This window comes from Pomacea canaliculata, linkage group LG11, assembly GCF_003073045.1.
Source record: "Pomacea canaliculata isolate SZHN2017 linkage group LG11, ASM307304v1, whole genome shotgun sequence".
NCBI lineage: Eukaryota > Metazoa > Mollusca > Gastropoda > Architaenioglossa > Ampullariidae > Pomacea > Pomacea canaliculata.
Genome location: NC_037600.1, coordinates 16,316,905 through 16,343,956, shown reverse-complemented (window position 1 = coordinate 16,343,956; position 27,052 = coordinate 16,316,905). Strand labels below are relative to the sequence as shown.

General features: G+C 43.8%; 1 protein-coding gene across 8 annotated transcripts in view; it reads left to right on the top strand.

Annotated features, from left to right (window-relative positions):
• Nucleotides 1–27,052, top strand: part of LOC112575123 (rap guanine nucleotide exchange factor 1-like) — a 64,990-nt gene that overhangs the window by 24,996 nt on the left and 12,942 nt on the right. For 4 of the 8 annotated variants that reach the window (XM_025256714.1, XM_025256713.1, XM_025256717.1 and 1 more), the window contains exons 3-11: nt 17,409–17,584; nt 17,876–18,023; nt 18,226–18,326; nt 18,873–19,094; nt 20,734–21,623; nt 23,546–23,793; nt 24,300–24,424; nt 24,842–25,088; nt 25,422–25,497. In XM_025256714.1, coding sequence (XP_025112499.1) covers nt 17,409–17,584; nt 17,876–18,023; nt 18,226–18,326; nt 18,873–19,094; nt 20,734–21,623; nt 23,546–23,793; nt 24,300–24,424; nt 24,842–25,088; nt 25,422–25,497 — 2,233 coding nt within the window. Of the gene's footprint in view, nt 1–4,800; nt 7,098–12,577; nt 12,825–17,408; nt 17,585–17,875; nt 18,024–18,225; nt 18,327–18,872; nt 19,095–20,733; nt 21,624–23,545; nt 23,794–24,299; nt 24,425–24,841; nt 25,089–25,421; nt 25,498–27,052 lie in introns of those variants that run through there. The other 4 variants (XM_025256715.1, XM_025256712.1, XM_025256718.1 and 1 more) reach the window with 4 other exon arrangements.

Genomic DNA, 27,052 nt, shown 5'->3' with positions numbered 1-27,052 from the left:
AGCACAACGGCAGCTTGGATATGGAGAACACGAGGCTTAGTCACCCTCACGAATAACTGTAACGATCCGACCCACCCACCTCGGGGGCGGTCCGGTGGCGTAACGGTTAGCGCCTGTCACCAGGGTTGACTGTCCTGGGTTCATCTCTCGTCTCCGGCACGGTGTTCTTTCTCTGTGGCATCTGTTTACAGTGCTGGCTGCCTTTTCGTGATATATATTAGTTGCTGGCTCGGCGTAAAACACAAATTCACCGGGTGGCCCTTTGTGTCCCAGTGGGAAGTCGTTTATGCGATCGACTATTCGGGGAAGAAGTAAGGGGAGTGAATTCTGGTGTGCTGTAGCCTTTGTATGATGCGAGGGTTATGTACCTTGGGCTTCCTCGAAGCAATGATTACTATCTCTGGCCGGAGGCCATCGTCGCGAAATTCACTTCCCATCTTATTACGAGTGTCTCGTTTTTGTCGCAAGTCGTGCACACTTCTAAACACGAAGAGGAAAACTTCTATTTTGTCCTGTTATACATTAGTTATAGTAATGGTGAGTTATTCTTTCACTAAACGAGGTGCTCCTCGTATGTTATGACTTAGCCGGGAGAGGGAAGGTGAAAATGAAGGCGACCTTTAACCCCGCATTTATGTTAATAACTGAATAATCAGCTAATTGTTGAGTATATCCTAGTGTTTCCTGGTGACCTGAATATCATTTAACGATTCTCATCGTCTAGATCAGACCTGGGCAAAGGCCGGCCCGCGGGCCGGATCCGGCCCGCCTCCTGTCTCTGACCGGCCCGCCCGCTGGCGAAGGATAGTATATGTACTATACATACAGTATTGGGTAAAACTGAGTTAACTATATTAGTCCGGCCCTCTAAAACCATCCCAATTTCTCATGCGGCCCCTTGGGAAAATTAATTGCCCACCCCTGGTCTAGATCATACACGGGGCCGCCGAGAACTAGCACGTGGTCCTTGTAATTGTAAATTATTTCCCCTGTATAAAATAATATACTTACAATTTGATTGTGAATATCTACCTTTCATTCAGTAACATTCAGTTTGGTAAGAGTAGAGTTTATAAATGCCATGCCTCATGTTTGACATATGTCTGTCTGTTAATTTGTCTGTTTACTTGCTTTGTTCTTGTTTTGTCAGTATCTGTGTGTACCTTTCCTTTTCAGCCCTCTTTTTCTTTCGTTTAATCGTTGTCGTTTTCCCCTCTTTTATATATTTTTTGTTAGTTATTTATTTGTTTTCTTATCTTTGCTTCGATGTAAATAATTATACGGAGGTTTTATTGCGTGGGTGGGAAGGTTTTATATTTTGTGATTTACTTACCAACGCATTTGTCTGGTAAGTACACGAAAGCCGTCGAGTCTTGATGAATATTGAAGACTAAAAGTGTTGTCGGTGGAAACAGAAAAATCGAAAAGTATTCCTTACTTAACCCATCGCCACTGAAGTGCAAGGTTGTGATTTTTGTCTTATACAGGAGTGGGGGGGGGGGGGGTCCATTCGTGACGTCACACCCTCGGTGGAACGTGGAGCGCTAACGAACGCCTCACCTTTACTCATCGACTTACCTAATTCGAGTCGCCAGGCGGCGCTGCGCAAAGTCAGGCATGTCACCTGTGCTTTTGCCAGAGCTTGAAAATTTAAAAAAAAAAAAGGTTTTGTTCGAGACAAGCTATTTTCTTTTCATGACCACCACTTGCTTGACAGTCTGAACTGCGACGGTCAGAGTGAGGAACAGTTCAACAAGTGAGGAGCACAGTCAGGATCACGTCCTTCTATTGAATACCCACCAGCCCGCCACAAAGGACAGGACTCATTTGAGTCAGCTTAATCATGGGCAATTGTTTTCGTCTTAGGTGGCTTCGTCTTTAAGTTGATGCCATTTAGAAAAAAAGTTGACTGGACTATTATGTGTAGGGTTTTTTAAGGGAAATTTTCTTTCTCACCAAAAGAGAGAATCAAGAACTTGTGGAAGCTTGTTTCCTGCATAGAAGAGGGAACCAAGAGTTTTGCTGAGTGAAATTACGTATTGAAAGAAGAGAGCCAAGAACAACTGTGAGCTTTACTGAGTGAAATTTTCAATCACGGAAAGAAGGAATCTACACCACAAAAATGAGAAGCTACGTATACTCTGTGGATCAACAGGAGAAAAAGGCTGGCTGTAACAGGTGCCAGTGTGTGTCCAAGGCCCAGCGGTTGAGACAGGTAGGTGTGTGACGAAATGCGAGTGATGTATCGGTTGGGGCGAGGGATTAGGGTTCAGGCTGAAGTTTTGAGATGGAAAAAAATCCTGCCAAACATCGTATTTATGACAAAGTCGTGGCACGTCGGGAAATTCCAGTTCCGAATATTTCTGAAAAAAGCATAAACAAGTTCACAGGTTATATGTAGAACAGGGAGTCTTGAGTTTATTGCAGGAAGCGAGACATTTTCTGTCAAGAAGCGCCGAACACTTCGCAGCTGTAGCTCGTCATTGTTGACTTTAAGCTAGTTTTTTTTTGTGTGTGTGTGTGTTTTTTTTTTTTATTATTATTTTTTTTTTTTTGCATAAAGACAGATATCGTGTATGAGCTTCCCCCCAAAAAAAAACAACAACCAACCGTCTAATGATTATCATTATTCCTGTTACGAATTCACATCCTGTTCTAAACTCAGGCTGAGTTGTACAGGGTCTGTTCTTCAGGTTTAGAGAGCCAGACATTTTTATTTTTTTATCCCCTATGCTCACTTCACTCCTTCCAAGGATGATCGTATTTAAAGATCGCGAGTCGCTTGGCGGCTGGCACCCCGCAATTTTTATTTCTTCCTTCACTCAAAACATATATACTGTCAACTTATCACATTAGGAAAGAGACAACAGTTGTAAATCTTTCACTGTTTTGTTGCATCGACAATGCGCATGAATATATTTCACTCAACTGAAGCGACTGACAATAAAATCACAGCTGGAAGAATTAGTAGTAGAAAATAAATAATGCGAAGGAAGGAAGAGGAGCATGCGTTGCTGCCGTTGGCTGATTGGCTGTTGTTGTCAGAAGACTGGCAATGGAGCCACAAGTGAAGAAGCTAACACTGGCATTGAGTCTTGTTTGAAAGAGTTTGTTTGTCTGGGAAGCTCAGAAAAAAAACTGTGTTCAAAACGCCTCACGTTGTAACAGACCCAGACTGATAACACCCGGCATGTGAAAAGTGATCTTGTATTTTGGCAGGAGGGGAGAGAGAGAGTGTGTGAAAGAGAAAGAGAGAGCGAGACTGTGTGAGAGAGAGAGGGAAATGAGATAGGGGAAGGGAAGGCAACGCATTAGCCCATGAATGTGTTTAGGAAGTCGGTGCATCCAAAATTGAGGAAAGAATTATGGCCTGCTTCGCTCGGTAAACAGCGACATCTACCGGGTGTGTCCTGAAGTAGCAGAAGGAAGTGTGTCATGCTGCCTGCAGGATTTTTTTTAAAAAAAAAGATGGCATCTTGGCGCCTGTTAAATTTTTCCGCCCTTTGAGACTGCAGGCAGCTTTTGACTGCCTCCCTAGCAACTGTGCACACCATTGCATCCCCAGGCCTCCACGCTGACAGTTGGGAAATGCGTTAGGAGACAACGTGCGTCTCATGTTTTCCATTGCATGCAGATGATGACGATGATGATGATGATGAAATTGACGACCAAAAAGACGCTCCCACAGATGATAATCTGAATTTTTCCTTTCGGGAACAGGGGGTTATTTTAATAAACCGCAGCATTTAATCCATATCGCAAAATTTCATCATCATCATCATAGAAACATTGAAACCTCTTTGTAGCTGTCTATATCGTAGTCCTCATTAAATATCTGATGACATCTAGAAATGTCCTCCTCTGAAGCCAGAGGTGCGACACGACCAGCGGGCACCCTACTCCAGAGAAAGTTCTGTGGGTGCATAGGAGAGGGCACTAAAGTTTGTCTTTTCCGCACGAGAGTTGTCATTAGCTCAAGATTTCGCAAAATCGGTTTCAAGTGTCGTTTGCACAAGAGATATATCTCCATTGTCACTTAACAATTGTCATTAATCCGTGTGAATAACTGCATTTTCCACCTGTATAGTTGAGCGGTCCGGTGGCGCAACGGTTAGCGCCTGTCACCAATACAGTGAAGGTTGGCTGCCCAGAGTTCATTTGTCGTCTCCGGCATGCTGTTCTTTCTCTGCACGTGGCATCTGTTTACAGGGCTGGCTGCTTGCCGTAATATAGCCTTAGTTGCTGACACGGCGTAAAACACCAATTCCCCCCCCCCCCGTAAAGTTGTGGTTATTAGTGCATGAAAAACCATGTTTTCAGTTGCAATTTCGGACAGTGATAATAAATGGATTTCTTCTAAACTTTTACTTCATTACCATAAAGCGTGACCACTTGGAGCATCCATAGTTAGGAGACCTTCACTTTCGGTTGAAGAACCAAATTATCTTTATTTTATTTTGCTTGCTCATCTAGAATGTTCCTCTGTGTACACTGTCTCGTGCCACTGTCGTTGTCTTCCCCAACTCAGGGCCCAATAAATCCACATGGTTTCTACTTCCATCAAAGCCCACCACCAGACTAACGGCTTCCGGTAAGTTAATTAAGAGCAGCTCAAGGCCTGGAGATGGCAAATTAAAAATTCCAAGCTTTCCTCTCGGAACAGCAGGAGAATTGGGTGACGTTGCGTCGGCTGCACGCTCCCTGCTCGCGCTGTCAACAATCACCGCCGAGCGGATGTGGCTCAAGCTGAGTCCATCCAAAAGGAAGGATTTGAACCGGAGGCGGACAAGGGACTCGAGGGCGATTAAAACTGATCATGATGCTGCTGATGCTGATAATGGTTGGTGCACAAAGACCCGTTCTTTTGCGAGCTGGAATTTGAAAATGTGTTCCGACATGCGTGTGAACCTTAGGGGCTTGTGGTAGGGGCTGGTTTCCCTGCTGCCGGCGCCACGAGACCTTGGATGCTGAGACAGCGGCGTGTTATGACATCTTGGAAATGCATCAGATTCACGCGCATGCACCCTTCTGTACGTGTGGGTGAGCGTAAGCGGGAACCTTGGCGCGGCAAACCTTCGGTAGTTTGCTTTGCCAGTCGCACGCGGATCCCTTGCGTTTCACTTCCGTGCAAGCCAGAAGGCATGCCGGGAACTTTTCGACACCCCAGTGCCAGAACGGTGAAACCTTAACGAGGGTTTCGCAAGCGATTAGGAGCTCTTGCTGTGTATTTTGTGACAGTATTTGCTTGTGTGTGGTTGCTTATTTCAACGTGTTTCTACTCCTCCATTGTGCCGGAGGACCATTGTGTGACGTTGACATCGGTATATGCTTGTTCGGTCCTCCAGGGTCTGTTGGTAAATTTGGACTAAATGGATGTGGTGGCATCGGATATCCAGATACTGATTTCATCACTGTGTAGATTATGCACCGAATGCCAATAATAGCGGTATATCACCGTCATCGAGAAGCCAGCGACGAGGACGCGCACTCGTCCGGCTGGGTGCAGGCGACACGAGGCCAGAGGTCAGACTCTTGTCAGTTAGTCTTGAAGCGGACGAAGCCATTTTTGGCTGAATTCGACGGAGCCCACGCGCTACCGGATGCTGGACGAGAGCGTGCAAGGCTAAACAGTCGTCAAGGAGGAAATACCGCGGGCTGGTCACACCCTCGCTCATAAGACCATGGCGACTAGAACTTGTCACAGCAACCATCACGTGGGACGTTGTTACTGGAAATTCTGAGCCCTGCCTGGCAATGCATTAACATCAACACACCACTGACCTGCGACATCAGTCAATCTTTTGTCAATGAATGTGGGAGATAGTGATTAACGGAACTTCGGTCCAATGCCCGGCTCGTTTACAGAAGAAAAGAAAGTAAGAGAGAAATAGGAGAGAAAAAATTAGCAGGGGAGAAGAGGGTGGTCACAAATATTTTGAGCTGTGATAGTTTCCTTTGAAAAGCAATAAGTCTGAAGGTTTTCAGTAAAGATTCCGTTCCCCTTAAAAAAAAAAATCAAGAACTTTCTTTGAAGGAGAAACAACTAGCTGCAGCTACTGATGCAGCCTGCAGCAGATGTCGAGGTGATTTCCTAAAAAGCGGTGTATTCCGGGCCCTCCTCACAGGGCTGTAAAGACGCCAGCAGCTGGCTTAACAGCGGCTTCCTCCCTCTGTGGGCTGTGGAGGGCAGTGCCATCGTTGACTGCACCGACTGTGGGCTGTGGAGGGCAGAGACAAGCGCAGACGGCACTGAAAGTTTCCTACCAACGACACCAAGATTTCCATCAAGTCTGAGACTCGTTCTTTCCTTTCTACCCAGCATCTTCTGAGGGTGGTTTGGATTCTAGCGCTGAAACAAGGATTCCAGCAGTTCGGTGTGTGCGTGTGTGGCGAGAAAGGGTGCTGGATGACAAAGGAATCTTTTTTTTCCAGCGTGCCGTGCACGCGCCTGTGTTAGGAAAGGACCGCGTGTCATCCTGGGAGATTTACGTCATTGTGCTTAAAATAGAACAGGCTTACAGAGGAACCGTTGCCAAATTCTTGCTGGAGGTTGACCTGTGCAGCAAACTTTCCGTCGCAGCTGTAGCTTTGTAGCTGCTGCTGTTTCTGCTTATCTGGAAACGGCCGTTTGACGCCGCGTGTGTCGGATGTTTCACACCTTCATTTATTCTGACATTTGGAACATTCAGTCGGACTGACGTTTCACATTGCAGCCACCTACCATTCTGGACACAAAGTCTTTCAAAATGCGGTCGGTTTAACAGGAGGAATTTTTTCCTGGAAAAAAAAGCATCTGTTTGACCCTAGTGACCTGTGATGCCAGCGCGAGTGGTGACGCGCTGTCTGTGACGTCACAGAGAAACAAGATGGTGGGAAGCCAGGGAGACGCCCCGCAGAGGTCGGCCATCGCACAGCTGCTGTACAATGTCCACGGCCCGGCCATGCTGGACCAGGGGAACACTGCCAGCACCGGCAGGGGCACTCGCCGTCGTCGCGAGTCCCGGCGGCTGAGCTTGGACAGCTGTCGCCATCAGGAGGGCAAGACCCGGGTGTACGTCCGCTCCAAAGACCTCAACCCGCACGGACCCTTCGTCAAGGTAACGTACTCGCCACATTTTACCCCTCGGCACCTTTACTGGTGGCCTCACCTCCACTGTCATCCGCCGCCGCCGGTACCTTGCTTACCTACCTCATCCTGGTCCCTCGACATATTTTTATTTTTATTTTTAATTCTTTCTGTTTAAAGAGCAGCAGCGTGAAGGTCGGGTAGTCAATGTCCTTGTTGTTTGGGGTTTGAGCTGCTTATTCGGTTTGTTGTCTATAAATGTAGTAATGCACTTTAAAAGCTTTGATTGTTGACGCAAAGTGTCATCGAGAGATTGAGGGTTTAAGTGATTGGTTTTCGCCGATCGATTGTGGCGCAGCACCGGGTGGCATGGCGGTGTTGCAGTTGCTGCGCGTTGACATCGGGAGGAGAAAGTGCGGCATCTGTCTGACAAATATAGGTTCAGACGATGTTGTAGCAAACGTTTGTCGTTCACAGGCCCCGAATTATGTATCTTTGGAACAGGTAGAGGACCCTGCGAAGAACCCTGCGGAGTCGAGTGTGTTCACATCTCGTTTCAAGCATTCTGCAGGTGATCTCGGATGTTGTTTACCAGTGCTGAAGGTGAATATCGGCTGTCGGAGGGATAGTGGGGAGGGTTTGTGTGTATGCAAATGTACAGCATGCGAACCTGATGTCAGCAGGCGGGTATGCAAGAGGTAGGAAAGATGTATGGAGATATAAGTCTCCCCCACCTCACTTTCAACCACTGCTCGTGTTTGGTGTTTACCAGAAATCACAAGGTGAATAAATGGCTGTGTTATGTGATAAGTAGTAAGCAGTCAGTGGGAAATGCCGGGATTTGTGATAATGTGAATGTGAACGGAGGTGATTACAGACAAAAGGACATTATTGTTGCATCCGCATTGGAACAGGAAGCTAGAATTTCCGTGTACTGCAAGAAGCCATATTTAGATATATCATTGAAAGTAAAGGTTTTTTTTTCCAGTAGGCATTACCAGCTTGTACGTGCTTGTCAGCAGACGATCTACGACCACTGTATCATATGATTGTATTCATTGTCATTTGGTGTTAATGTAGATAAGGGAGGGGAAACCCTTTCACCCCCCAGGCCCATTTTGTTATTTATAACATCGTTCGCGGACCATATACAATTATCTAGTTAATAATTAGTATTAGCAATTAGCTTGCTGTATGTGGTCAAGCTGTGGTTTAGCAACAGTGTGTTCATACTTTTGGAATGTGTACAATCCCATCCTGCCTGGTGCTGCTGTCCTCGAAATCATCATAATCCCCTTTTTTCTTAACTAGGTCCGTGAAAAATGTGCTCTGCCCCTATGAAAACAATAAACAGCTGTATGGACTCTGTAAAATATTTTTATAACTTATCTATCCTGTCATATACTCGTGAACGTTCCTAATTACTTGTCCCTCAAAACTTACATTAACATGATTCACTTGATATAAATTTATGTTGTCATGAAAAATCTTGTAGATTCACTGAACTCTGTGGTTGTCTTGGTGGCCGGACGTTCCCCATCCCTGATGTAGATAATAACTTCAGCTAATAATTTTTGTTATTATTATTTTGGAGATGCCCAGTAATCGTTTTGTGTAAACATTCAGTTGCAGTAGATCGCTGGAACCATGTTCCAACCGGATTTGAATGGATTTCTCAGGTCACGTGCTTGAGACATAAGCGTTGGGTGGATTGCGTCGCTGAACACTCGTCTAAAGAACTGTTTATAACGGTCTTCGCTGACCATTAGACGTTGCAGCAGGTGCCACTGTGAATACGATACCCCGGTGGTTTGGGTTGCACTCCGGGTAAGTTTATATATATATACACCTCTGAGATAGTCTCAGTGTACTGGGGAGGAAGAGCTGGTGTACAGGCCCGTCTCCACGTTCGTGTGTACGTTCGGCAGCCAGTCACGTGTGCACGTGCATGCACGCTCGCTGTACTGCACACAGGCGTCCTTGACATCTGCTGTACGACAGATGCAGCTGCAGCAAGGAAGGCTGCGTGGCGGGGGATGGTGAAGACTAGCAGCAATAAACAACACAAAGGAAAATGGCGAGCACTCGGTTGTTTCCTACAGATGCTCGGTCCAGACGAGGGTCTGTATTGAGGAGAGAGGTGAGGTGGTCGAGTTCGTGATGACTTCAACTCCTGTGGCAGTTACAAATTCTCTGTGTCTCAGTCACGGCTATGCAGCGGTCTGTGGCAAATGTTGTAGATGTCGAATCTTGCCCACAATTTGTCATGAACAACATGCTATCGTGATTACTCGGCAAGTGGTATTCCGGAGTGAGCTCATTACAGCACGCACGATAATGAGGGGCTAATTGCTGTGCACTGGTGTGTGTAAGCTGTGTGGCCAGTTGTTGCAGCAGCTCGCACCTCAGCTGCGTGAACCACCAGGTGTTCTGCAATCTCTGCACCCAGTCTCTACCTTTTTTTTTCTCTTCTCCATCCTCCCTTTTGTTACATGTTTTGCACACGTCTCCCCTCCTCGCCTCTGACTCGTCGTTATTATTATCTTCGTAACCACAGGATTGTTGTACTGGATTGTTAATTAGTGTAATAAGCGATATTTCAAAGCCGAAAATCAAGCGCATAAAACGTGTAGGACTATTAGCAAGGGTTCCCCGCCTTGTCCTAGATGCGAACCTTGTTTTCCGAAAGGAAGATTATCGACTTCCATGTCACGTGTCAAGTCTGTATGACTTTGCATCAACCGACTGCTGTCCAAATTTTGTAATAAGTATTGCACGCGCACAGACGTTTAGTGAAACATTGAAACAAAAACATAACAGAAGTAGAGAAAATAATAAATGCATAATAATAAATGAACAGAGATAAAATAAATAAAACATGCATGTCAAATGAACATGTTACCGTATGCTTGAAACTTTATTACATCAGAGTTAGAAAAAAGAAAGCCACAACATCTGAAAAAAGCACATAAAATTGTTTGAGACGATGCCTCGCAATCAGGAGGCTCACATAGTGTTCCTAGATATCTTTTGGAAAAGAAGATTTGCGGCCGGGGGGATGTCCGACGTCTGTCATCGCTTGATGCTCAAAGATTGAATGGCGGCGATGGGTAGGGACCCCGCCATCCCTTTCTAGTGACGAGGGCGATAAACATTGCATTGCCACCCACTCACTAAGGAATCCCTGCAATCCTTCTCAAAATGTATGTGTAGTAGATTTTTAGTTTGGAGCATGGTAACACATCGTAAAATAAATATTAAAATAAAACTTAATTCAGGGGGGAAAACAACAAAAAGAAAACAGTCCTATAGACAAAAGAAGCACTCCTGCAAAAAGTCGGGATCGGCCAAACGTGAATTTGCGTCGCACCCAGGTACTCACTCCTCCACACTGGTCGGTCTGAGATTAGTAAGACCAGTGAGTCAGGTACCGGGTGACTAACTTTGACCAACTACCATCCCACTCATCCTGAATTCCCTGGAGCCAGCGTTTTATGTCACATTTGCTGACCTGAGTTTTTATTTATTTATTGCTGCCTGCGTGGTTTCCCCAACCCTAAAATACACCGAGTTTTTAGCTACTTCCCTTTTCCCATTGTTGGCAAGTTTTCAGACCCTCGGTTTATTATGGAGAATTGAGCCGCCCACTTCCTCCGATAAAAACTGTTTGAGGTTTTATCAGTCTGCAGGAAAAGTACACGTGTTCCAGTTATCCTGATGTGTTTATAAAAAAAAAAAGTATGTCACTGACGTTTGATAACAAATAGTGATGAACTATCAACTTTCTTGACCGACAAAATCTCGCACTTGATAACACCGCTTTGACATTTTCACATCCCGCTTTCAGACACATCCCCAGCAGAAAAGTATTCCTGTCTTTTTTTTTTTTTAAGGCCATTCCCAGCTGGATACATTGATTACTGTCAGGTATGTAACTAAGTTTTACTCATGTTTCTACATGCCCGTCATCTGACTATTATGGGACGAACTGAACATCCGACCTTTGACCTTAGTCACACTTTTGATACTCGGTGCAGGACAAACGATCAAAATGGTCGGTCTGTTGCCTTACCGGTCAGCGGCAGCACAGATGGTCCCTTGGCCCTGTTAGCGGGTGGATCCACCCAGGCGTCCGGCGGTGCGAACATCTGTCGACATCTGCCAGGAGTCCTTTCTTTTCTTCCTCCATCCCCAGAAGTCACGTGTCAGTAGTTTAATAAAAGCCTTGACTAATGGTCGCTACACAGTGCCAGCTCCGCGGTGATTTGTTTGTTTACAGGAAAGCGCTGTTGCCTTTTCACCTAAACACGAATAAAGACAGCGCGGAGAGGCTGAGCGGTTAGATGAATTCCTGATGACAGCCGTGTGTCTAATAGAATGTGGCGGTGGATGGCTGGTGTTGACTAGATAGTAATTCCAACTCAGTCTCGCCCCAACTACCTCCACTCCACCTTACCCACTCATTCCCTCCCTCCATCATCATCGTTGTGCCTGCTTACCTGTGTCAGAGGGCAAGCGCTTTGGTTCACACCGCGAACCGCGATAGGGCACATCGCTGTGTAGCAGCTGCCAGTGGGAGAACTTTCTCGATTGTTCCTCGCCCCTGCACGCAGCTGGGTGGGTGGTGGGTGCGTGGAGGTGAGAGGAGGGGAATGCGAGCTGGCAGTAAGCTGTCAGGGGGTAAAAGTGGTCAAGAGCTGCTGGACTAGGTGGTGAGGGATAGTCTTTCAGCTAGTTGCTACTGTAAAGGTCGGTGCAGGCGGGCGAATGAGGATGTAGGGGGTGGGTGTGTGTGTTGGCGGCGGGGGAGTGGGGAGCAGTTATAGTAGCTTCAGCGGGTTGCTCATGTAGCTACAACGTGAGTGACCGAGACTTGCGCGATGGAGGTTTTGGAGCAGTAGTGGGGGAGAGAGGGATGGAGGTAGCGGACGCGAGGCTGCGTGGGATGTACTCGTGGCTGACAGGGCAGCAGCAACAGCCATTGTTGTGTCTGCTTTGCTTTCATGGAGACGTGAGAACAGATTCGTAGTCCGCGAGCGATTACATCAACTTCCACACCCTTACCCCTCGCCACTCCGCCATCCCAGTGCAGGTAGGGTTGGAGCCGCCTGTCTGGCATCAAACTCCAGAATTGCACGGAGATGCACCTATCATCACACATCTACCTGCGCCGGCACGAGCGCAGGGCCTGACTCGCAGACGGAGAGGTCGGCGTTGTCTGCGCGGCAGCGTCACCTGCGAGCGCGAGCGGTGCCTGACCTGCAGAGAGGTCGGCGTTGTCTTCGCGGCAGAGTCGCCGGCGAGCGCCAGCAGTGCCTGACCCTGCAGAGAGGTCGGTGTTGTTGACCTCGGCGGTCACTGGCGAGCAAGTTGTATCTGACCTGCAGAAAGGTCGGTGTTGTCGACCCCGGCAGTCACCGCCACGAAGAGGTCTGGGCATCCATCCACGCGACGTCTGGAAGCGGAGGCGGTGCTGCGGCAGTCTGGGGTTGCAAGAAACCGCCGCACGTCTGTGGTGGGAGGTGGGGGACACGACGAGGAGGAGAGGAGGAGGTCGTCTCGAGTTGCTTGACCCTCGTGTGTCGCAGGGACCCAGTTGCGTCGACACCAACTGTTCGCGTCCTGGCGCCACCGCCGCGCGGCTAAGTTGTCTGCCTTGAAACCGTGCTGGGCGGTAGGAACAATAGGGACTGACACAGGGTTACGCCGCTTTTGGCCTGCACAGGACTTCGCCATCATGAAGAAGGAACCGAAAGAGGTGAGCTCGTGATTCTGGAAGTAAGGAAGTAAGGTTACCTCGCCTTTCTGACAGTAGATAATCGTCGTCAACCATTATTGTTACTATCACCGATAGTACCGTCGCCAAACCATCACCATTATCATCATCACCACATCCTGCAGCAATATGATCAGATTGCCAGCTAGGGTTGCACATTCTGCCATTATTCATCGACATGAGTATGTCAGACTTGAAAAACTTGAGGAAAGACTTTGTTGTGAGAGAGACAGATTGGGCTTGGTTGCAATTTTCATCTTCTCTGCTTTGCTTTTTGCTTCAAAATTTTTATTAGTGATAATGATTTATTTGGGTTTGTGAACGCCGCTTTCATTTCCACAACCGCTGTTAAGTATAATAATATGAAAATTGACATGAAACATTTATTGATACCTGGGTTAAAAGGCAAGGGGCTGGATAGTGGAGGTTTTGCAGTAAGTATTGTGATGGCGGATGCCCCTCCTACAGTCGATGCGACAAGATTTGTTTAGATAATAGAACTGCTGGCTGTTCTGGCATTCCGCGGGCTGGGCCCAGGCAGCTTGGCAGCCACATCAGCAGCCGAGTGGAGAGATGTGTGTTGCTGCAGTGTACCAGCGCCGTGTTGGCCGGTGGAAATGTTGCCCGCTGGGAGGGTGAGGCTGCGGTGGTACACACCCTCACCCTGTGCAACACATCCCTCGGCACTGCGCACCTTTCGTCGGACTGTCGCGAGGTGGGCGCGTGCACTAGTGTGTGCGTCACGTTCATCGTGCTAAGCCTACTCATCATCTCCCTCTGACTGTCTCGCTCCCCACCGCCACCATCCCTAATCTTTTCTCTCCCTCCTTGTGTTGATTGAGCAGCCCGGTGGCGCAGCGGTTAGCGCCTGTCACCAAATACAGTGAGGGCTGGGTGTCGTGGGTTCAGCTCTCGTCTCAGGCACAAAGTTTTTTTTTCTCTCTCTCTCTCGAAGTGTAACCACGTTAGATTCCTCAATGTGACCATTCTGAGAAGAAGGAAAAAAAAAAACCAAACTCTAGTACCTGTTAAGTACCGTTAGTGCGCATGCTTGGTGTGAATTGTGCCATGCTCGATGTCACATGCTTCTTAGTGCTCCGCGATGACAGTCGCAAACACGAGAACGATTCAGAATTGTGTAGACATCACCCGAGAGATGATTAATCTTTGCAGAGGAAACCCATGCAAATTCTTTTGCAGTGAACACCTTGTCACGTGATTAACAGTAACTGCTCATTACCCTCCCTCCATTTCTAATGACTTGTGTTTGTTGTCTCTGTTTCTCTGCAAAAACTAACTCTGTAGGTTTATCGGTAAACAAACCAGCGATCCAACAGCAACGCCGCCCAGAGAAGTTGCCGTCTGCTGACTTTGCCAAACCTGTGATGCAATGCCAAGAGTATAGAGAGGGGTCAGAATATTGTGGAGGGAAGGGCGTTGTTCTGGACAACCAGTCATCTGCAGGATTCCAGAAAGCAGTCAGGCTACTGGCATTTGGAAGGTCGGGCTTGCCAGCATCCTGCAATCGTGCGTAATCGTTGTTTACAGAGCCGAGCGCTGCCGTCCTCGCGAAATTAGACGCTGGGTCGTCTCGTCTGCTCAGTTCTTTTTTCCCTCTTCCACTTGATGTTTGAAAGTGAAATTCAGACTCGGCAAAAGTGCATATTCACGAAGAATTCACTTTCAAAAACACATCTCACCAGCATCTTGTTATTAGAAAATTGTTGAAGGGTGGCGAGGGCGGGCTCTTGGGTGACGTCAGCTTGCCAGACTGGAAACGGTTCTCTCCTCTTCACTTGTTGTAAGACACGGCCGTAAACTTGTTTTAAAATTGAAGGCATATGCTACACTCGTTATACAGCCTCACTCATGTCAGTTTGTATTTGCACGTCTGCTAAGCATTTCTAAAGATATAAAAATCTCTTCTTCTGTCTCCACTTTTCCCAAGCCGCTCTCAACACCGCTCTTACCACTCTTCATGTTTGGTGCAGGGGGAGGGTAAGTGTCGGGTAAGGGTGGGTAGCAGCATCAAATCGTCCGAGAAATAGGGTCGTATTCAGGTAAACAACAGGTCGCGGTGTGCTGTGATCAGTTGATTTCTGTTCGGGTTCAACATCAACCTGGCATGAGCACGAGCACATCAGTAAACAAAGACAACGCTCCGTACAGACAACAATGTGATGGACAGAGAGAGGGGAGGTGTATGGCATGTACATTTAGCAACAGACTTTTCTTTCCCCTCGTATTTAACGACCAAAAAAAAAAAAAAGTTTGTTTTGGGGGTGAGGGGAGTTCTGGTGATCACGAAAGCAGTTTAAAGTCTGGGAGGTTTGCAGGGTCGACCTGGAAAGTGGTGCGGGCCAGCCTGCGTGTCGTGGAGGTGATTCTGTAATGGCTTAATACTTTAATCAGATTTCAGCAAGCGGAGAGGGGGATTCACGATAACTGGAAGGTTATCGCAGGGGCGTGGTGCTGAGGCAGGAAGGACCGGAAGGAGCGCCCCGCTGATGCGCGATAGGTAACCGCGGTTTGGCAGAGCAGACCACCGACACGAGGGCAGAAGCGGGAAGGGTGGAGAGGGGTAATTGCAGGGTGGGGAGCAGGAGAGCCACAGTACGGTGGCAGTTCTGTGGACATTCTCAGGCAACGGCAGACCTCACTTCTACGGAAGTTGAAGATGGCGTTGAAAACAAAATTCAGAGTAATGCTACGAATACTACTCAAAACTGGATAGTAGCTTCAGCACTTACAGCTCTGATCGGTTACTTGTCGCCAATAAATACAATGTTTTATGGATACTTCTTTTGGAGAGATTTGTGTCTGTTGCTCTCATCTTTACTTCCGATGTCCAGTAAACTGCAATGGTTTATTGATATACACGCATACAAACTTGACTCTGCACAGAAAGAAGTAAAAAAAAAAAATCAGACGTCACGATTGTACATGGATACGTTCACGTTTTTAAAGCCTCGGCGAAAACTGGAAAACAGGGACCATATGTTAATTAGGCGTATCTATGTATAGACGTGACCTCACGATTTGACCTCATAGTGATGTTTGTGCACGGGGGAACTAGTATCTTGCACTGAGGTTATCCAAGGTTGCATCCCACTAGGCCTTTAAGAAAGCCCTCGACAGGTGTGCAGGTAAGTCAGGTTTGCGCCGCTTGTGTAGGCACGCTGTCTGAAGAACTGTAGAGCGCGAGGATCAAAGGAGTGAGCACGCCCTGATGGATCTGGTGGAAGGCAAGGGCTTGTCTGGTCAGGAGGCAAGAAAGATTAGTAGGGAGTGCCCTCTCCTCCTCGACCTTTTTTCTTTACTCGTATCTCCCCTTCCCCTGCTTTGTACACAGCGAGGATGAGGCGTCGCGCGGCTTTACACTGTCGGGAGTCGGAGCGCCGAGTTCCATGTTTGTCCCTTTGGCTTCACTTGTCTGGAAGCAGGGTTCCCTTGTATTGCATGTCGTCAAGGAAGGGAATTGATGTTTGTACCCAGCCAGTAAGGAAACATTGTGGTCTGTTGTCATCATGGCCAGCGGTCAATGAGGTGTTCTGAAGGCATCAACTGCTGGAGGTCATCACACCCACACCTGGCAGTCGTCAGCAGCCAATTATACAGTGGTCTCATCTCTTCAGCCACCATAATTTATACAGTTAGTTAAATGTACACTGTTTATTTCTTCAGCCATTTCAGTTTTATACAGCCAGTTATACAGTTATATTACTCTCAGACACCTTAATTCCAGTATGACAGACTCGGACAGTTTTTATCAGAATCTCTCTTCCCCACCCCATCCCCACGGTCCCACCCTCCTCTCTGCTCCATGCCGAATTTGCCAGTGACGAGAGAAGTGACATAAAATGTAAGCTGTGGTTAGCCGTTTACACATCATCACCAGCTGTTGAAGTGTTGACATAATGCCTGATAAAAAGCTTCAGTAGCCTATTGCCCTGTGGCGTTGTCTAATGACTCTACTGAACGTGTTTTGTCACATTGTAGCTGCTTTCTTGGCCATGTATATGTTGTTGTGACTATATTAACAATTAATAGATCTTGTCATGTTGTGTATGCTATATTGGGCCATACACCTTATACTGTGTTGGCTATATTAGCTATGTGTGTTGAATGTATTCTTTGCCTTTTCAGAAACATCTCAGTTTCGCAGATTTTTGAGTACTTTGTTTTGTGATAGTTTTGTGTTTAAGCAACATTTTGGTGACATAGCAATAATACCAATTTTGTAAAATAATGGTGATGATCATTTTATAGAAATCAAAACAGAAAAAAAAAACAGAAGGATATTAATAGATCATCATTTGTGGTCTCTAGTTTATACTTTGTGACCTGGAATCTCTACAGTTCAGTTCCCTGTACAACATGTCCTCAGCATGTGATGCTGAACTAGTAGAAGTTTAGAGGTGGGTTAAAATACGTCTGACTTATTTCATCCTTTATCTGGTCGTCCAATGTCTGAAAGAGTTTGAAGGCAAGTATGTAATATACATTCCTGTCAGGTTTAGCTTCACCAAACGGAAAGTGAAAGATATGCTTGAAATGACTGTGCAGGAAGCGGATCGTTTGCGTGGCGAGGTGGAGGAGGTGCATCGAACGCTGACTTACATCCGGGCTGTTGTGCAGCAAGGCAAGCTGGAGATCTTGCCAGAGACAGCAACTCTCATCCTGGAAACAGTTATGAATGTGTTTACAACACTCCGGAACATGCCAGGGGCTGCAGCTGACAGGTTATTTTTGTCTTGCTTTTGTAAAGAGCATAGAATGTCATTTATAGATGTTTTTATGGCTCTGTGGATATGTATATATATTTTTCCCCTCGTAAGTCCTGTACTTTTTTTTAACATTTTTATTCCACAATACATACATGTACAGCAAATACAATCATACATAAAATAATTCAGTATACATATGCACAAACAACTTAATATACACATAAGAGCTTTTTCACCTTTGTTATTCTTAAAAGCATTGCCAGTCTGTTCTTCTGTAAAAATTCATGATGCTTTTGATGTCTTCAGTACCTCACTGATGTCCTGCCAGAATAAGGTGTGCCAGAGCCTGGCCCGCCTCATCCAGTGGACAGATGGACTGCTTGTGGGGCCACGTGAAGCATTCAGCAAAGAGAGTGCACATGAAATCATTGATACTTTAGCAGCTGGCATCAAGGTAGTCGCATATGCATGCTGAGTCTAGGGGTAGCCTTCTCTCAGAGCTTTCAGCGTCCACTTGACATGTCATGACATTATTTGTTACATTTTGTAATTTCTTCACCCTGTCTCCTTAACTCTTTGCTGCACACACACCACTTAGGTGTGCATTTTCAACACCCTTAATGTTTGTGATAGCTATGTTTCATTTTTCCTAACAGGAATTAAGTCAGATGTGGATGGACAAAATGGCAACTCAGAAGCCAGTTTCCCAAAAATCATCGAGTCCAGTTGGCGGCCTGTTAGCACCACCACCAGATGTGTAAGTTCACAGCATCTGTTATAGTCAGTTTGCTTTTTATTTTTAACTTCTTTTTTTGCTCAAGTTTTTTATGGTTTTCTTGTGCTTTTTATTCCCAGTCCTCCCAACCATCGAGACATTTTCATTTATTAGGCATTCTTAGTTGAATTCCATTTGGAACATTGCCTCATTGTTAGAAGAAAGTTGAGGGGAAATGAAAATTGGACTTAAACACTATGTAGCTTATGTCTAGTTTATTTTTTTAAATAGCATAGTTTCTGAGCTTTTCTCCTTTGTCAGATAAGAACAGTTGATAATATATAGACGGTTAAAGTATTAGCTGTCTCACTTTGATTTCTTCAAAGCCTTTTTAGTAAACATTTTCAAGATTTTTTCATAAGCATGAAAGCTAAATACATTTTGTATCATATCCTTCTGTCCATGTCATCATGATCTTGCTTAATGATTGGTGTTCCTACCTTTTTTTTAAATTTTTCTTTGTTTCCTTTGTTCCTGTATATTTTTTTTCTCCTGCTTTGCTTCATGCTCATGGATAACCTCATCCAGTGTGCGGCGTGTGTCACTTCCTGATATCCCTCTAACGCCACGTGAACAAGAAATACTGCACCAGACCAGCCAGCTTGAAGCAGGCAGTTACGACAACGTTGACTCAGCACGAACCTCAGCAGCCAACGAGAACTTATTTTCCTTTGACCACGATTGCACAGCTGGACCAAGTCCTCCCCCAAAACCTCCATTGCCTGCGGGTGCCAACCATCTTGTTCCCAAGTATGCAATCAGTCGCTGACTGGGTTTCCTTACTGCTGCACTCTTCTCCTCCTTCTCTCGGCTGATGGATGAGTTTAGTTCACTTACTAAGGGCATGCTGCTGTAGGTCATGCTCTGCTCTTTCGTAAACACTCAATAGAAAGTTAATTTTACCTTGCATGTTAGGCTGTCTTTAATAGAAGCTGGGAAAAACTTGCAAGAAACAGTGGGTGAACTTTTTCAGCCAAGATGATCATTGATCATCAGGATCATCGTCAAAGGATATGTGGAAAACCTTGTTTACTTGGAAAGCATTGGTTTTGGTGGAAGATGTTGACCTTGTTTCAGCTGTCTCTTTTCTGGTGTCATCCCTGGATCCTCCCGTCCAACTGACCCTTCACCTCCCCCACTTTCCCACACACACTTTTTATTCTTAGAGACCACCAATCCAACCCAAACTTGGATTTTCTTCTTTTCACAATGGTGGCCTGAGAATTCTATTACTGGTGATAAAAGTTATACTCGTGGCAAAAGATTTGGATGTCTGCATCATTTATTTCATAAAATGCATTTTCTCTTTGTCCTCTAAATTGCATGAATTTTTTTTTTAAATCTGTTTGTAGTATTCTGTGCTCTGTTTGAGTTGATTTAACATGCTGTGCATGCTTGATAGCTTAACATATCCTGGCATGCAGATTAGACATGCTGTGTAACAAGTTTGAGGATGTGATGAGCTTACTTTGCATCTGATCACATGTCTTGAAGCAAGAACTTTTGAATTCAGTGCTGTTCCTTTTTCATCTGGAATGTGTTTTTCTTCTTAGTGCATTTGCTTTAGTTTTGTTCTTTGTGGAACATAGAGGTTTTCTCTGTCAAATTACTGTGCATATAAAGCTCAGTTCAATGTTTCATGTGCCATATAAGAAGAAATTTCAAAGCTCCAGTTAGACCTGAACCAGCACTGAGATTAAGGATATGTATTTATTATTTTCTTATAATGCAAGGTGTAAATAATTAAAAACAGACCACATTTATAAGCCTTTCCAAAGGAGGCCAACTCCTTAGTCAATCAGCAGTTCTGCTTGTGAAAACAGCTTGGTTCAGGTCTCGTGGGGTTTTGACAGTGTAAATATTAGGGTTTTCTTTTTGTTGTTGTATATATTAAAATTACATACATCACTGACTGTATTCTTCTTGTCAGAATAGTGATTTATTTATTTTCGCTCTGATTATCTTACTCAAGTCCATATAGATTAGTTTAATCATAGTATTTAAATGGTATAAAAATATGCTGTGCATAGGAACCTATGCTTGGATAGGAATTGCTGCATGCTTCAGAAACAAAAAAAGAATAAATTTTTGAGAAAGGTGAATTAAAAGTTTTTCCAGTTTGAAGAATCAGATGTAGGAGGGAAAATGACCTACCGAAAGGATGTGTAATGAGATATAAGAATACTGATGGCCTCAAGATGTAAAATCAAATGATGGTCTAGGGTTTTTCTAAGAGAAATTACTGATAAAAACTTAGTAGGAACTATTACAATTATTTGTAAGTTGACATTTTAGGTTGATATTTGTCTGCACATCAGTAGTATGCTGTATGCATTTTCCAGTTTTTCAGTTTAGGTCACCTCCAACTGTGTTATCTTGCTCATTTCAGACTTCTTCAGCAGTCAAAAACAAGTGGTGCTGATGTTGCCAATGGTGAGGAATCTTTCCCACCTCCATTGCCAGAGAAGCGGAGGCTGCACAACAGTGAAATGCTCTCTTCAGTTGGTTCCCAGGTTTCCATGAGTGGCAGTCGCAGCAGTGGACAGACAACTCCTACAGGCTCGCCACACACAAGCATGGTGACCAGTCTGTCCTCAGACCATGCCCTCAGCACTATTCTTTCAGGAACCCCTCTTCAGTCTCCGCAGAGCATTTCACCTGGAAGTAGCATGAGCTCAAACCTTAACAACTCTTCTTCAGATGACCTAAGTGCTTGCCCTTTAGCAGGGACAAGCACTGTTGTGCTTAGCCGATCATCTCATAGCAGTGTCATGTCCAGGACCTCTAGTGAATCAAGGATTATTAGTTCATCCGTGGTGAAGCCCGAGTGTCGGGCAGGTGGCGCAGGAGGTGGTGGGAGAACATTTGAGGAAATCAATGCACTAACATCGGAAATTAAAAAACTTACTTCCAGTATAGAGGATATTCCCCCACCTCTTCCAGCCAAAAAGGGATCGCTGCAGCGGCTAATGTCCCAGTATGACAACATCCCAGATACAAGCACACAGGTCTTTACAACATCCTCAGTCACGTCAGCAACCTCAGTTGTCACATCTCGGACTGTTGTCAGCAGAACGATGGAAGCCAAGTTTTCATCCAGCTCTACGCAGTCATCGCTGCAGCGTGCATCCCACAGTGGTCTGCCATTCCCTTTTGAGGAACGAGTATCCAGTTCAACACACGAGACATACTCCAGCTCTGAGACCTTTTCTTCTGCCTCTCACTCCAGCACAGAAAGTTTGCCCAAACCTCCACCACTTCCTCCCAAGAAAAGACACAGTGAGTAGTTTTCATTTTTTTAAATGAGTTCTGCTTCCTTTATTTATTTATTTAATTTTTATTATAGTTTTATCATCTCATCATTCTTTTAGATTTTAATTGAAATGCACAGTTTTCTTAACCATTCTATTTTACATTACACTATCTTTTTAGTCTCATAGGTCACTGTAGTAGACGTGAACATGGAACCAAAAGACATGACTGAAAGATTTTAAGCTAGAAAAGTGGAGAAAACTAAAGGGAGCATTGTGGATTACAATCTCATAAGGTAGTAAGTTTACAACAGTGATGGAAGTGAAGGATCTTTGAAAGCTTCCTTACAGAAACAAGCAAATGCTACACTTTTTTTTTTTTGCACTACTGAATTTTTTTTAAAGCAATTTAAGCACATCACTTGATCATTTGTCGATTAAATTGTATTTTTTATGTTTGAAAATTGACCCTGTTTCCTCCATTAGAGTCCTTCCTTCCTCTCACATGCGTTTTGTTTTGGTTTTGTGTAGTTCTCTTCTAAAGCCTTCCAGAAGCTTAGTTTTAGTTTTGTCTAAATTTCAGGGCTATTCTACTTCCCCAAGTCTATTTACATCCTAGAACAAGATCTTTCAACAGAAACTTTTCCTGTAAAAATACACCAGCTTTAAAAACTTAAATGGGATTATTACCAAATGTGTTGAACTGTTGATTACAAATTTCTGGTATACTATTCTTCTATCGTATTCTGCAGCATGACTGCAATTTATGGGTTTTTGTAAGTGTTAAAGTTAAATTATCTTTGAGGAGCTTCAGTCTGCTTATTGAATGCAAATGAACAGCAGATACTGGATGGTGGAAATATAAAAAAAAGTGTGAGAACCAGTCAAATAAATCTTGTGGAACTGAAACTGTGACGCCGATGTGAACTGTGATTGAGTACTTGTATTAATGCAGTAACATTCAAAGTTAGAGATATAATGCTGACCTAATAGAGATATCTGACTGCTGATTAAGCGCTTAATGTGTGGACACAAATCAATCTCCCATAGGCATCTATTTTATTATGCAAATGACATCATCTGTACTGCAATTGTTACACTATGAATATAAACTACATATTTGCACACCGATTTTTATTATTATTATAGTGAACTTGTATAGCTCCATATACAGTCCTATGAACAGGCTCATGACACTTTACGAAAAAAAAAAGTCCCACTGATTTTTAGACTTCTTTCGTCAGTTTATTTAAACAAGTTGACTTTTTTATGATTGAAAAGATGTTTTGTATATAAAACAGCAATGAGGAGTGACAACCTCATAACAATTAACAATATCAAAGAGAGGCCAACCTTGTTATCTCTGACTTTCGCTATGTTTCACATTTGAGCTGTTAACTCCATAAATTCTGCTGCAAAGCCACCTGAAAAATATACAATACAACAATTCCATGCTTAGTAAATTCCACAATACATAATAAGTTTGTCTGTGCATGTGCACAGTAGGCATGCATGTATGAGAGGGAAATTTAGATTGGAAAGACTGTTTAAGTGTGTGGCCATTTGCACAGGTCTATATGTTTGTAAATATAGCATGAATATACTTGGAAAAGTTTCTGATATTGGAGGGCTTTAATAACAGCTAAGCCATGTTTACAACAATCATATTCTTTGCCAGGTAGAAAGGTTCCTGTAGGTGGTTCACCATGTCAAGCAAAACCCTGAATTGAAAAAATAACCTGAATACCATGAAGACTAACTTTTAGCTGCATGGTGGTGGTCTAGTTTTTCACTTGGTTAAAAGCCTCATAGACGGATTCTCTATATTCTCCATGTTTTGCCTTCATAAAAATACTGTGCCTCAATGTCTGGGGGACTTTCTCTGTTTCAGTCCAAGTCTACGTACAAATACTTTACCTGAATGCCAGGGTGACTTTCTGTCTGTTTCAGTCCAAGCCTACATGCAGACCTTCGGTGCACTTACTCAGCCCTTATCATTAGAGTCAATATCACGACACTCTATCAACTTCTATGAGGCTCAGTGGCAACAGCACCAGATGGAGCTGTGCCAGCCTCCCTATCCCCGCTCCAACACCATTTCCGTCTTTTCCGACATCAGTTCCGACTCGTCTTTCAGCAGTGGCTCACCAGAGAGGTTTTCTGGGGGAGCTCCTGCACTGCCCGCCAAATCTCGCAGGGTAGGTCACTGAGACAAGTCAAAGGTCAGGCAGGTTTTGACATCTAAGGTCACTAAAATATATCTGGTTTGGTATGTTCTTCTTTTAGTCAAACTTTATCCAGCAGTTTTTGTTTGTTTACAACGCATTTTAAAAGAAATCGCAAAGTAAATGTAACTTAGGTCTAACAAAAATATTTTTTACCACGGAACCCAGGGCTAGATGCAACACACTGTTAGATGGTATCAAGAAACAGGTATATCATCATGCTGTTAAAATGCTAGCTTAAAATATATGTGACATATTATATGAATAGAGAGTAGGCAAAATTAAAGAAGAGCTCATAAAATGCACTCAGATGACAGGAACAACTACAATAAAAACTAGAATTCTTGTGCATGCTCTAGAAACTTTTAAACTGTAAAGAAAATAAATTAGTAAGCTCATTTGTCTTGTCTAATAAAATTAGTCTTGAGGCAGTGATAAAGGAAGTGACTGAGGATTTTACTCAACCCTCTTTGTGGCAGTCATTTGAAGTGAACCGAAGCAGCCAGGTGTCAACTGGATCCAGTCAGTTGGAGAGTATATCTCTTGGTGAATTTTCAACCAGCAGCCACAGTCAGAGTCATGGGGCTCTCAACCTAGTTGACCTGTGAGTGTATCTGTCTGTGTATGTGTGTATCTGTGTGTGAAAGAGAGAAGGAGGAGAGGGATGTCTACACTTCTTGACCTGTGTGTTTGAGGTGTCTAAACTTGTTGGTCTGTGACAGAGTGCATGTGTGTTTGACCTACTTGTTGATCTACAGATGGGTTTTAGAGATCAAGGTGTCCAAACCTGTTGAAAAGTGTCTGTGAGTAGGGTATATCTTTGAGATGACACGATATTGCTGAAACAAGTACAGATTATGTGATGATATTTCAGAAATTGCAGTATATTTCCCTCATCCCTTTGCCCTGTGGTCAGTGCTAGTGCAGTAGTGTTTATGTGCTCAATAGTTTGTAGAACACAGCCTGTTTTGTATAAACAATTGTTGCTCTTCTACTTTTTAATATTCTGCTAACATGACAGGGAGCCCCCCAGCAGATCATCATTTCCATCAGTGGTACACGATGTTCCTCTCCCTAAAAGCCCCACAACGCCCTTCACCCCACCTACCACTGTCAGCTCCATCAGCACCAGCAATGGCACCAGTCCTACAGTGACAGTCAGCGCATCAACAAAGCCAGAAATCCAAGGAGATGCAGATTCAGATTTTGCAGAACTAAATCCCTTGGATGACGTGGATGTGTCAGATCAGCTTGTGAGAAAACGAGAGGTAAAATAGTTGTTTAATTGTAACTTTCTGTTATGAATACAGCACATACATGCATTCTCTCTCTCTCTTTAACAGAACCTGCTGTTTTGCCATATTATACCATTATTTCATGGTTTGGCATAAAACACCGATTTAAATAATATTTTCTCTCTCATAAGTATGAATGTCTGATTATTATTATTCTGAACTTTCTTAGGAAAAAATTATATTGCTAAAGCCATTTAAATTTAGTTTAGCATAATAGTGCCTCATGATGCAGTTTTTCTAACCAACTAGAAACAATACTTTTGTGCTTTCTTTTCATGCTGTAACAGCTGGTATCTTTTGTTATAGGGAGAGGACGGCCCAGAGATCCGTGGGGGTTCTATTGATGCTCTTATTGTGCATGCCACAGCAGCAGGGAAATCAGGTAGATAAGGATCAGACTTTCTAGAAGTTTCTATATTTTGCATTACTTTTGTGACTGTCCACTATGTAATGAGGAGGCATTGTTATGTATCTGAAAAAAATTGCTTTTGATCTGAAAATGGGAAAAATCATATTTAAAATGTCAACTTATCCCTAAAAATAACAGGGACCAAAATATAATCAAGAAATGAAATGGATACTAGAATATATTCATGTGACTAAAGCAACTGAAATCCTTAGCCAAAATATTTTGAAATAGCAGGAGAGAAATAAAACTGAATCTTTAAGTTGAAAACCTAAAACCACTAAAACATATGTTCATGACTTGGAATAGACACTGAATACACCAAAAATACCCCCCCCCCAAAAAAAAAAAGAGAAACTTATGTAAAACATCATTTTTCCTGTGTGAAAGGAGATCATTTTATTTTTTGTTAAAAATGCCTGGAAAATTTTTTTGTGTTGGTTGATGATTTTGAAAAACATTTTAAAAATAACAAAATTTAAACTTACAGAATTGTTTTTTCAGTATCCATGTATTTAGATCACTCAGTCACACATCTGAGTTACTCTTCATTTTCTGTAATTTGTTTGGGCGAATGCATTTTGCATCCCTTTCCTACACACCCCCCATCAACCTTTCCTTGAATGTTGTAGATAATAATCTTATTCATTTGTGACACGTGCAGTCATTAATTGCCTGACATCAAGAGAGTGACCAGCTGTTCCTCAAAACGTACCAGTGTTAGTTTCACCACATTTTTTATATCCCTTGAAGAAAAGTCAGTCATAGTATTCTTTCCTTAAAGGAATAGAGGGTGAAAATTGTTTTATTTGCTTCTGATGATTGGTTAAAGCTTAGTGCAAAATACTACTTACCAAATCTGGGAGAATACACCCCTTTTGCTAAGACCTTCATAATGCAAACATATCTATGCATAATTTTGATGTCTCTGGTGTTGAACCTTTTTCCACACAGAGTGGTGTTTGTAGGCAAGTATCTCAAGAACAGAATCGGGAAATTAAATTTGAAGAAATAGTCTCTTGCATTAAGTTTTACTCAATCATTAGAAAAACAGTTTTCTCCCAACTAGTCCTTTAAGCTATATTTTAATTGGGCAATCCTCTCCAGTGAGGATCAACAATCATTACTGTTCCCAGATTCATTCTTAACTAGGACAATGAAATGAATGAAGTAATGTTAAAATAATGACAATAGTTTTGAAGTCAACAGTGCAAGTTTCTGAATAAATGGGGAAAGCTTCATGTTTAACTGAATGCACAGCTACAGAGAACATGGCACTTTCCTACTATTTTCTTATCTTTTATCATAAACATAAGAGTGCTGCTCTAAAGTCATCTGCAGCATATGTGTAAAAAGTAGTCCCTTAATGGCAGTAGGGGAATGAGGTGTTAGAGGCCCTGCTTATCTGGAACCAGCTTTTTGTGAGGCCGGAACTCATCTCCTCTTACTTGCAGCATTACTTTCCCCAGCCCTTTAGGATGGGTACCCATTTCCAAGCCAGGTAAGCTGTGGGAAGTGAGCCGCTTCATAT